Genomic DNA, 12,596 nt, shown 5'->3' with positions numbered 1-12,596 from the left:
CAATGGTTTTCAAAAGAACCGTCATCATACACATTCCCTTATTTATAAAGTTACCATTATATTTTCGTTAACCATAATTTTCTAAAAATCATTGTTGATAGAGCGTCATTAAAGCCATTTTTTGTAGTAGCATTAAATGCCCATAAATGGAAGTAATAGAAAAATATAAACTTATCACATGGTACATAAGTTAAAATACTAAGTTAAAATTTAAAAAGTTAGAGAACTAAAGTAAATAATCAAATAAAATTGGAAAATTAAAGTACTAATTTTGACTTAATTAAAATTGAAAAGACTGAAAGGTGAGCTAAAATGTAAAAATAATTGTTCGTAATGATTACTTGTGTTTTTTTGTTCTTTTTTTTTTTCTAAGCTATGTACAATTAATTTTAGTTCCCAAATGTTCTGACCTAATTGGATTTCTATATTCTTAAAATTAAACGAATTTTGTTCCTCTATCAATTTTATATTAAAAACCCTTAGATTCATATTTTTTTACTCAAAATTCACTAGTTGAACTGATTAAACTATTTTAATTCTTCTTCCACCCATGACTCAAAATATTAAAATGTTGAAAAAGAGAAAGCGTATAGACTAATGGATTAATTAGATTGAGTTACAGAAAAAGTCAATGGATCCATTCAAATTATTTTTCTTTTATTACAATTAGTTTTCTTATAATTAAATTTTATTGTTAGCATGATTTGTTTTTTTTAAGGAAGCATGAGATGTTAATTAAACTTATTAAATAATGTGATAAATATTAGATGTAAGTGTAAATTCTTTCATCCTAAAGCTAATATATTAAATTAGATTCATAAAGAAAAAACTACACATTCTTAAACCTAACAATATTAATAATTTCTTAATCCTTATCTACAATTACCTAGTTTTGGAGGTATAAAATCTATTTTTGTCAATTTTTTAAAAAAGTAAAAGAAAATAAAGAAGAAAACTATTCTTACCTGTAAATTGTAACAAATATTAAGGATATATGCTAAACAAAAGACAAAAGCAAAGGAAAATACTAGAAATATTAACCCGATCGAGGAAGTAAACACGCAACGAGAAATTCGTACACATGACAACAGAGAACAACGTACTGTCCCGATAGTGCCTCTGTCCAATCCGAACTCGACAACGTTTTTGACGAAACCGCTCTGGTTTCACAAAACCACCTTCCAACTTTCACTTTCTCCTTTTCTTTTCGTGGAATATAATTACAATAACCAATGATTTTTCGTCCTTTTGTTTTGTTTTATGTTTTAATGTCCATCCACTTTATACACAAAATAAAATAAAATAATAAAAAATGAATGAATGAATCAAAGGAAGAGAGACTCACGGTCATGACTCATGTAAATTCGTCTCCCACAATACTAGCTATCTCGTACATAAATATAAAGATGTTTATAGCATATTATAAATCATAGAATTCATTCTATACACACACAGAAAGAAGAACCACCAAGAAAGAAGCATAGGGGAAAATACATCGATAGAGAGAAATTGAAGGGTGCTACGTCCTTCTATTGTATTAATGATTGAAATTCGTGTGGGAATTGTCTTGTTGGTGTGGTAGAGATAATAAGAGAGGATCATAGTAGTGCTAGAAATTGAAGTGTGTAATAGAATAGTGATAGAGAGAGAGAGATATGGGGAGAGGAAGGGTGCAGTTGAAGAGGATCGAGAACAAGATCAATAGGCAAGTGACGTTCTCAAAGAGAAGGTCTGGTTTGCTCAAGAAAGCACATGAGATCTCTGTGCATTGTGATGCTGAAGTGGCCCTCATAGTCTTCTCCACCAAAGGCAAACTCTTTGAGTACTCCAGCGATCCCTGGTATGCACATATGCACATAATTTAATTCAATTATACCATATACCCTTTTACGTACTATACAATAAAACCCTTTTGATTTCTCTTTCTCATGATCTCTTCTATGTATCTAAAATTCTACTCCCTAGCTACTATATGTATATGATCTTTTACGCTCAGTCTTCTTTCTTTTCATGCTTAGTTTTCTTCATCTGATATCATATTTAATTTATTAATTTGCTTATGGATCTCTGTGAATTATGTGTACTATACATATCGATCTATGTTTCTTCTCGATTTTTTTTTAATTATCCTCTTTATGATATGGTATTCTTCTGGGCTAATATTCAATTATTTTCTAATTAACCCTTCCGCCCCCTCTTTGGGTTTATTACTAGTGTGAATTTGATGTAATTGGGTACTCAATTCTCAATTTTTCATTATGATTATGATTATTTAGGCTTAACATTAATCTTCATAGATATATATATTATGTCGTTTAATTATTTGTTTTCTTGTACTTGAAAAGAGTGTCATCATGCGATGGCATATACTTTAGTTTTAATATTTATGCATAACTTGTTGATGAGGGTCGTCATAGCTGCAGAAGGCGAGAGAGAGTGAGAATTGCAATTTGCGTCAGTTTATTAGGATTTGGAAGTGTAAGTAAAACTAATATATTACATCACTCTCTCCGCGCGCATGGCCATATAAAAAGGTAGTACGTGATTCGCTATTTGAAAGAAGCAGGGCTGATCTGACAAACCTTAGCCTCAGACACAAATATGAGAAACGAGGAACCAGAAAAGTGACCGATCACTGTAACACTAGTCATCATTCATTCATCAATATATATAAATTAATTCATTCAAGTCCACCAATTCTCTCTCTCTCTCTCACACAATAAGAATTCTCTCTCTCACACACAATAAGATTAAAAGATTGAGTTAAATTCAAATTCATATTATAATAAAAATATATAATTCTAATAATATATAGCACACTTTATTTGACTATATATAACAAATGCTGTTATTACTTACTAGTTCTTCTTATAAAACACACCAAAATCAATATCACACTCGAGTATATATGCACCACTTTCTTTTTTCCATGCGAAAATGTGGTTAACTTAACTCTTATTCCTTTTTCTTTTATTATTATTATGAGTTACCTCCTACTCCAACAGATTACAATCCTCCCGTTGTCTCTGTACCATATTCTTGTCAAACTTATATTCTTTCAAGTTAGTTAACCTGCATGGTTCCACTTTGGCCCCCGAAGTTCATTTTACTGACAATTTGCCTAGGATTAATAAGTGTAGTGTAGATACTAGGCACGCACTCTCTGTGCATGCACAAATTAAAAGAGGCAACTCGAGTGTTGCCATGATGGAAGAGCATAAAAGAAATTTTTGTTATAGTCTATGTAATCTTCTGTAATTTGTTATTAAAAATTTCCATTTTTTTAGTGCATCGATTTACTTATTCTAACTTTAAAATGAGTTTAACAACCTTTTCATTATAACTTCGTTTATAGTCAAGATATCAAATTAATAATGATGGAGCATTTTTTTTCTTAAGATTTCCCCCTCAAACACAAAATAAAATCAATTTGAAATGCACACAGGTAAAGCATTAATTATATTATGTGGTATATATATATGATGACATTTTACATACATTGTGAGTTACAAAATCCTCCAAAGTTTTGAAGGTTTATATGTTCTTTTTGAAACAGTAAAGCTTTTTATATGTTTCGTAGTTAGGCAAATATTCGTATTGTATATATTATTCGCAAGTACAATAACTCTTCCAATTATTATGACAATATATTACAACTACTTTGAATTCTAACTGATACTGTAAGATCTCAATTGAGATAACTCAAAGCTTTACAGTGCAGTATCGAAAGGATGATGTGAGCCTTTTTTAATCCTTGGAACAGACATATCACTTAGTATTCGAGGGAACAAATTTAAGAGTACAACTTGTGCTAAATTATATATTTCTTGTTTGTTTAGAAACATTAATTAGATTTAATACCTTGTAAATAAATAAAAACAACTGATCTCCAAGAGGCGATGTACTCATATAGTGTAGAGGCAGACTAAATATAATTATAATGCTTGATTATATTTGCATTAGCAATGTTCCTATGAGACTAATGCTATGTTTGGATCAAAGTTGGAGAACTTAAGTTTGAATAAAATTCATTTTGCAAGTTGAGTTTGCAAAAGCAACTCTCCTTTTACTACTTTTGTTTAGTAGGGGATCAAACTTCAAAGTAACAAAATTCAGTTTAGAATTTTGCTCAACTAAAATCAAACAAAATATTTTTCAGTTTTATCTTTTGAAGTTACTTTTGGGCTTTCAAATGAAAACCAAACTTGGACTGAGATTTTAAATTGTGGTCATAATTTTATCAATACTTTAATTTTGTGTGAAATTGTAAATAAATGTAGCTAATGCAATCACAGTTAATTGCAATTATGTTGTAGCTGTATGCATCCTAAAAAGTTTCACCGGCTGAAATCACAGTCACAAACTATTTTTTAAAACCTTTTATGACATATACAAATCTTAGTCATAATAGTAGGCGAGTTTTTGTAAATTTTTTGGTACTTCTTTTTATTTCTATAAATAAAAAAAAATAAAATTTAGACACGGGTCCTCCCAACAAGTGATTATCCATCAGTGTTGTCTTGGATATTTTTGGAGCATGAAGAAAAAATTAAAAAAAAAATCCTTAAATAACGGAAACGTATTTCATAAATAATTTATCGACAAAAAATTTGATGAATTTATAAATTTAATCATAAAAATATAATATACAAAATTCTTATATATTAAAAAGTTCACCAAAATGAAGTTAATAAATTTATTTTTTTAGATTGTTTAAAAGTTGTGGGACTCTTCAAAATGGGAGTCCTAAGCCGTCAATCACCTTATGCATGTGTCGGAGACGCGACGGGTGATTATTATTCTAAATTTTAACTTTGCTCCCCCTCTTGAAGTGCAACTTGTTTACCAAGACGTCAAGCCCTTTTATGGTATAACGTGTGTGTGAAAAAAAATATAAATATCATATGTATTTGGTTTGATGACTTTATGAGGCATTGGATGACTTTATGTGAAATACTGAGATATATATCAATTAAGTTAATGCCTCATATCCCCTGTCGGTTTAGTGCATTTAAAAGTATTATTTGTCCTTGATGATTGACTAATATTAAAAAAATCGGAATCTTAAAATTGAGAGGGAAGAGAAAGAGAAAGGTATGGATGATAATTAATTTGTTTTTAATTAATTATTTGATTCATACGACTTCAAAAGAATGAGATGATATTTAGGCATGTTTCAACTGACTTGGTTAGTATTTTTTGGATCTTACGAAAGTAAGATCTTTGTTATAGATTTCCTCTGAAAAATGAGGATTGTTGTTCTTGTCCTGTACTTAATTCAATGCATAATGCATAAGGGTTGGAGTACTCATTGTCCTATGTGTCATAATGATATTTTGTTTTGTTTGATTAAACAATATAAAGTTGGAAGCACACCTAAGTTACCCATCCCACCATGTGTTAAATCCATATACGGAAAAATGTGAATTTGGATACTCCTGGTTAGAACATGGTAAGACTAAGGTAGAGGATATTATTTCTTTCTTAAATAAAAGAAGAGTTAGGAAAATAAAATTAAAAAGTGTAGACAAATATTTTTATGAATGGGAATGTTGATAGTAGCTACGTATTTAAAATTCTAATTTAAATGATAATAAAAGGTATGTATGGACGAGTGTTAATCTTACCTCGGGGTCAATATTTTCACTTCATATGATGGTAATGGTATCCGCTTAGATTTGTTTGAATATAATTAGAATGTATTCACAATATAAAATCATAGATTGAGATGACATGGATGATAAGATTTTTTATTTTTATAAAATCATAAAGTAATTATATTTTTAATTAATTTTTTTACTCTCACCAAACATAAAAAATAAATTAGATTTCCTTTTTTCAACTAAAGATTCCTATATTATGAAATAAAAAAACCCTAAAGATTCCTATATCTTTGTCTAAGAATTCCTTTTTACTATGTATGTGCTTGAATGTGATGTTGACTAAAAATTGGAAGTCTATTTGTTCAATTCTTTCTCTTTTCCTTGTGTTAATTTAAAAAATTATTGAATATTTTAGCTAGTATGTTAACGGGAATGTGAATTTATTCTTCTAGGTATTTTAATACTGGTATCATACATGCATTAAGCTGTATGTTTTTGAACAATTAAGTACTGCATGTTGGTTAGTATTTGGGCTTTGTTATCAATATATATAAACTATCATTGCTCACTTTTGCTTTCCTTTGTCATCAGTATGGAAAAAATTCTTGAACGGTATGAGAGGTATTCATATGCAGAGAGGCAGCTTGTTGCAAGTGATCAACCACTAACTGTAGGCTATCAGCTCTTATAATAAATCATCAACTCATTTTACTGATTGATTTATCAATTGATAATATCAGATGAAAAGCATTAATCATTGATAATATTTGGATGTCATCCTGTCCTCTCTCTAAGCCCCACCTACGATCATTTTACCAATTTTACATGCTAAACAAACTGATGCATCAATTTTTATATATGTATGCCAATTTTGTTCAAATTAAGAGAAATTTTCAACTGATAAAATTGAATTATTTCCTTTTTTTTATATCTATAGTGCAACTTTCTGTTGCTACAGGAAATTATAAGAATCAGAGAACACTAATTTTATTGTATACTATGTTAGGAAAATTGGACTCTGGAACATGCAAAGCTGAAAGCAAGGTTGGAAGTCCTACAGAAAAATCAAAGGTATTAAATTAGTTTGAGCAAGGGCTTTTCACTTTTGTGTTGTGTAATTAATAAAATATAAAACTGTAGGGTTTGCCTGTTATTTTGCAGGAATTTTATGGGACAAGATTTGGAGGGCCTAAGTATCAAAGAGCTTCAGAATTTGGAGCATCAGCTTGAAAGTGCTCTCAAACACATTAGATCACGGAAGGTAAAACCATGCAACCCATAGTTTTGCTATATAGTTTGAATTGAATGTCATTGTTATTCTGACTATTTAATTATATAATTCGCAGAACCAACTGATGTATGAATCTATTTCAGAGCTTCATAAAAAGGTGAGTCTTGTTGCTTTCATCTTTTTATAAGTATAGGTTGCAAAATAACAACTGCTCAACGAATCAATGAATGGTGGAAACAATTTTGTTCTCTTCCTCAAGAAGTGGAAGCAATTAACTCATGGATATAACATGTTCGTAAATATTATAATTTTTTGTTGTGGTATTTGAGGGCAACTTAACTGATGAGTATGATGGCAAGACAAGTCATAAATAAATTAAAGGCCACAGAAAAATATTCAGTTGTATTATCACTCCCCAAATTGTTCATCTAAATTGATATATGTACCTTAAAATATCAATTTAATGGATCATTTGATTGTAAGACAATAATAGTTGCAAAAGCATATGTTCAAATTTATGAAATTGACTATGAGGAGACATTTGCTTTAAATAATGGTTCATTCAGGTTGAATTTGTGGTGAATTAAATTGACTCATGGGTTTTTTTTAAATAATTTACAAATTACTACACTAATTCATTGCCTTAAAAAAATTACACTAGTTCATTAAGTAACTAAAATATCTAACACATAAACCTAATTATTTAATTCTATTTTAATCATAATAAAAGATATACCCTAACTTATCTTTTTATAATTAGATATAGAATTGGAATGTGAATATGAGTTACCAAATCCTTAACATATATAGTTTCCCATGTTTGACTATGGGACACAATGTGATAAATTTACTATTGTATTGGATTTCAATTATCGCTTCAAAATTTTAGCACCTCAAATTTTCTTGTGTGTTTTTTTGTTACTTTTTTCTTTTTATATTCTTTATATTTATTTCTTTTTAGTTTTAGTTGAGCCAACTCGTATAATGTGATGGTTGAGCTGGCCGGATTAACAATTTTTTGGCTTACTGGTTTTACCAATATGTGGTGGACTAACCTAGATAAGTCGAATTTGTTCACTTTGACAACTCTAAACATAATCATATTATAGGTGATGACATGCTTGTAAAACAAGTTCCACGAGAGAAAATAGTGGCTTGGTTTGAAATGAAAAAAAATTGGAAGGCTCAGCAAGGCATTCTCATTTCTTAAAGGAAATATGTTATTTTCCTCTTAAATAGAACCTAAAGTTGAGTTGTAAAGCTACTAATAATCATGGAATTAAAAATCATAATGAGAGTCTCGAGGTTAATAAAGCTTAGTATTATAGGTTAATGGGGAAACATATATACGTTGAACATGTATTTTTTTTTTTTTTTGGAAAGGCAAATAATATATATTAATTGGTACCAGTAGCACCTAAATATGAAATGTACAACATAATTTGTACTAGTAGTACCTTGAACATGTCTGATTAGATATTAAATATGATGTCTGTTATTTTAGCTAGTTCATTCGTCATTATAGATTAAGACTTCTATATTATGAACAAAATTCTGCAATATCTTTGAACTACACATTCAACTGGATTACTATTTACAATCCATCATCCACTTGTTTACGCAAAAGTGGTGTAATAATATAGCCCACAATGTAAATATTGCAATTTTTGTCAGTTATTTAGTTATTATAGATCAAGACTTCTATATTATGAACAAAATTCTACAATATCTTTGAACTACACATTCAACTGGATTACTATTTACAATCCATCCACTTGTTTACGCAAAAGTGGTGTAATAATATAGCCCACAATGTAAATATTGCAATTTTTGTCAGTTATTTAGTTATTAGGATTATCATGAACAAGATATTTATTTTAGTCAAGTATAAAAGTGGTTAGATCTATATGTATAATTAAAAAAAAAAAAAAACCATGTATATTGTGTACTTTCATTCCAAGCCATGCATTTTAAGTCTTGAAATTTACATAGGCTATTTTGGACTTATTTTCCCCGAAACTTAACTTTATGAATAAACTATCCCACAAGTTAATTTTACTTGGGCAGTAATTACTTTGTAATTATTTTAAATTATAATAGATGATTTCTTAGAAATCTTACTTGAAAAGAAATTTTTTTAGAAACTGTTTATTTAAAGTGTGTACAGATTGGGGATAAAGCTAGTAAACTTGATAAATCTGTGATGTTTTATGGGTATAACTATGAAAACTATCTATATTAAAGAAAATATTTCCTTACTTGGAAAAAAACTCAACTTTTTAAAAGGTTAATGTGAATAGCCTTCCCATCCTTATGTAAGTGCAAAATTAGTTATAGTAGGTAATTTTCTATTCCAATAGGTAAGGGGAAAACAGTAGGTTTAAGGAGTTTTGAAACTCAACTTTTGAATGCTCTCTCTCACTTAACTTTCAATGCAATATTTGCAAAAATTGCTCAAAAATGTAAAAAGTTAGGCATTGTCGCACATCTATGTGGATAGAGATTAGGACAACTGCAATAACTAAATTAATAATTTTAGAGTATTTTTTTATAAACAAATTGTTGTTTATCACTAATTAATGGGAGAACTCTATTTTAGGATTTACGAAAGAAATAATAAACCTATTTGATCAAAATTAAATAAAACAAAAATTACTTTCTAAATTAGAAACCTTATTTTCTTAAAAAAATAATTAGAAACATTATTAATACTACAGCTAGAGCTGCATTTTCTTTTATGATAGTTACACTAAGCTTTGCCCACCACTCCCCGGTACTTTATAAAGATAATTTGTATAGGAACGTGTATAATTTAGGGAAAATAAATATAAAGTTTAAATATGTTTTTATTTCTTATAAAATAAGTAAATTTTTTAATTTTTGATTTTAATATCATTATAATAGACTGTTTAATAACATTTCTCCGTACGTTGTTGTTATTTGTGTTGCAATATAAAAATATAGTTTATGTCGAGGTCAGTTGTATTATACATATGTAATTTCAATATTAGTAATAATTAAATATATTGAAAAACTAATTTTTAATTTATATCAAACCATCAGTGTTTTTTGGACGATCCTCTAACTATACAATTAGTGGATTTAATTTTATGTTCAAATGATGCAGGATAAGGCCCTACAAGAACAAAACAACACTCTCGCTAAGAAGGTAATTAATGTCTTTTGACTCTGATAAAAAACTCTAGTTGTTGACTGCAGTTAGTTTGGACTTTGGATGTTAATATGTTTGGCATTGGATAAACTTTTTTTTTATAGATATTACAGTATAAGAAAATTAAAAAAAATGAATTAAGTTTTTTTATAAACTAAAATTAAGTTACGTATATAATTAAGTTACAATAAGCTTTTAGTGAAAAGCTGATAGGATAAAACTTTTTACAAATTTACTAACCTTAATTTTAATTTATGAAGAAATTTATTTAATTTATTTTCTTATTTTCTTCTCAAGTGTTAAGGGAATAGTTTATCCCCATATCTTTAATCTTTGAACGCGTGTCAAACCAAAAGCTACAATTTATAGCTTTTGCGTTATTTCTCTTCCTCTCAAGTGGTTATGCATTGGAACGCACGTATTTATGCAGACATTCAAATTTCACTTCATATGACTAAGTTGATTTGAGTGAAAACTAGATAAAGGAGAAAGAGAAGGCACTAGCCCAACAGGCACAACTGGAGCGACTTGGTGATGAAGTGGATCTGACTTCCTCTGCCCTTGTTCCCCAACCACTGGTGACATCAAACATTAGGTTAGTGTATTTAATTTCCGATGTCCCTAAAAGTCTTTCAACCATCTTTCTATATCTGAACTTGTGTATGTATTTAAGTATGAAATTTTTTCCTCTTTCCTTAACTAAATTGTGCATATATAGGTTGCGTGAAACTATTGGGTAGGGTAGCACTATTAAGAATTTGTATTTTGTTAGTGTTATATTACCATGTATTTATAAACCTCTTCACATCTTGTGCTTTGTTTTTTACTAATGAAATATTGAAATCTTTTGCTTATATAAAAAACCAACAACATATTAACATTTTCACTGCTTGCTTGACTAACAGTAACTTGAAAATTACCAAGCATAGGAGATTAAAGTACCAATCCCTAATTGAGGTAATTTGTATGAAGTGAAAGGTTAAGCCTTGTAATCTCATTTTATCCAAAGAAAAGAACCAACAGGAACATGAATTGTTTTGTGAATCATTGAAGCAATCTGATGCACTATGCTCTGAAAAGATGGAAAGCAACTAGCTAGGAAGGGTAAATTAAGGAAAAGCAGTCATTGGGTCAGTAATAAGTGTTGTCATGACTTAAAGGAAGCCTCTAGAGGCATCATTTACTCATCACGTTATAATTTGAACAGAAAGTGATAATATACTAATTAAATATGGGTTATTTGATGCAGAACCTCCTCACAAATCAGAGGTGAAGGAGATAACGAAGGAACCCCAACTCCAACCCAAGCTAATGCCATTCTTCCACCTTGGATGCTTCGTCCTACAAATGAATAGAATACTATTTAATTAATGACATAAAGTTTTAATCAAATTAAATATGAATATGGCCAATACAAAGCTCACCCTACAAGATGTAAAATGGTCTAGTGTGTTGATTTGGGAATGGCACCCGGTGACTTGATCAGTTGGAATATCAACGATATGTAATATGTCTGTGACTACCACATTTCAAGGATGCTTAGTAAATTATATGGTATGGCCTGTCTATACAGGCCTACAATACATATATAGTGTCAATTATGTATGTTTGGTTCTTATCAAAAGTTTAAGTTGTGCTAGAAACTACGATATTGGGCGATGTTAGATCCCTCAAAATCTATGATTTTTTACAACAGAAATATTAAATTTTGTATGAACTAATGGTTTTATCTAAGTGTTACAAGAATACATTGTCTGTTCCTTGAGTGGTAATATCTTAAGCTTATATCATATATTCTCTAAGTGCCCACAAAATGGAACTTGTTTTTATTAAAGTTAACATATAGCATCCAATATGTTGTGAAGAAACAAGCATCTAAACTTATTGTGAAAACTAGTACCAAAGTATTGAGAAGTTTTATGTGTCCAAAAAAATATAACTAACTTACAAAAATGTTTTATACTATGTTAGTTAATGTCCACATGATTGCCCAGTACACATGAAAGCATCTTGAGGATGATTCTTGTTCTAGAAAATCCTATAATTTAAATTTTCCTCTTGATGATTGATTTCAAAATTCACTAATATTGGATTTCAAGTTTGTGTGCTTTTATAGACAGAAAAGAAGAATATTCTTGCGGAGCAAAGGATGCGCTACAGCGAAAAACAGTTATACGATTTGTCCCTTCTCTATCTCCTCCCTACGCTGCCACGTAGCAAGCTCGACAGCTCAGAGACAACAATTTTATCAAGGAAGGCTCTAATCCCGTAATGGATACCTTCTTTGAAGTCTATAAAAAGAAGTCTCAAGGCTCAACATGAAATACACAAGATTGCTATCAATTTTCTGAAGTGTTGAAATTCTGTCAAATCATTGGACAATCATACACTTGTGCTTAAAGAATTATTATTTGCTTTGCATAGCTATTTGTTTGTATTAGATCTTTATTGTATATTCTCTCTTTAAGAATTTTGAGTCTTGTATTCATTTTAAATTGTTGTTTGAAAAGTTAGGAGTGACTTAGTGATAGAAGAATACTTAGGTGTTTCTTAATCTCAAGGGAGAATAAGGGTGTGCTAGGAGTGACCT

The 12,596-nt window shown here is 29.4% G+C and overlaps 1 protein-coding gene across 3 annotated transcripts; it reads left to right on the top strand.

Annotated features, from left to right (window-relative positions):
- The first annotated feature begins 1,311 nt into the window (after positions 1 to 1,311).
- On the top strand, positions 1,312 to 12,391 carry LOC100784742 (truncated transcription factor CAULIFLOWER A). Of its 3 annotated transcripts, none has more exons than XM_014774707.3 (8): positions 1,312 to 1,840; positions 6,195 to 6,273; positions 6,610 to 6,674; positions 6,765 to 6,864; positions 6,950 to 6,991; positions 9,962 to 10,003; positions 10,486 to 10,601; positions 12,123 to 12,391. In XM_014774707.3, the coding sequence occupies exons 1-8, from the start codon at positions 1,656 to 1,658 to the stop codon at positions 12,268 to 12,270; spliced, it is 777 nt and encodes a 258-aa protein (XP_014630193.1). In that variant the 5' UTR covers positions 1,312 to 1,655; the 3' UTR covers positions 12,271 to 12,391. The 3 variants fall into 3 exon arrangements, with proteins under 3 accessions (XP_014630193.1, XP_040870536.1, XP_003522984.1); XM_041014602.1 differs by lacking the exon at positions 12,123 to 12,391 and adding an exon at positions 10,912 to 11,228 and having other exon boundaries at positions 1,314 to 1,840; XM_003522936.5 differs by lacking the exon at positions 12,123 to 12,391 and adding an exon at positions 11,256 to 11,778 and having other exon boundaries at positions 1,318 to 1,840.
- The last annotated feature ends 205 nt before the right edge of the window (positions 12,392 to 12,596 follow it).

Source organism: Glycine max, chromosome 4 (assembly GCF_000004515.6).
Source record: "Glycine max cultivar Williams 82 chromosome 4, Glycine_max_v4.0, whole genome shotgun sequence".
In the NCBI taxonomy this organism is placed as follows: Eukaryota; Viridiplantae; Streptophyta; class Magnoliopsida; order Fabales; family Fabaceae; genus Glycine; species Glycine max.
Note: the sequence above shows the minus strand (reverse complement) of the source record. Positions and strands in the feature narration are given on the sequence as shown.

Bases quoted from the DNA above. Each gene is read 5' to 3' on its own strand.
- LOC100784742 (XM_014774707.3), top strand. From the start codon at position 1,656: ATGGGGAGAGGAAGGGTGCAGTTGAAGAGGATCGAGAACAAGATCAAT. The intron at 6,274-6,609 runs GTAGGCTATCAG...ATACTATGTTAG, and splicing joins CAAGTGATCAACCACTAACT to GAAAATTGGACTCTGGAACA. The intron at 10,004-10,485 runs GTAATTAATGTC...AGTGAAAACTAG, and splicing joins ACAACACTCTCGCTAAGAAG to ATAAAGGAGAAAGAGAAGGC.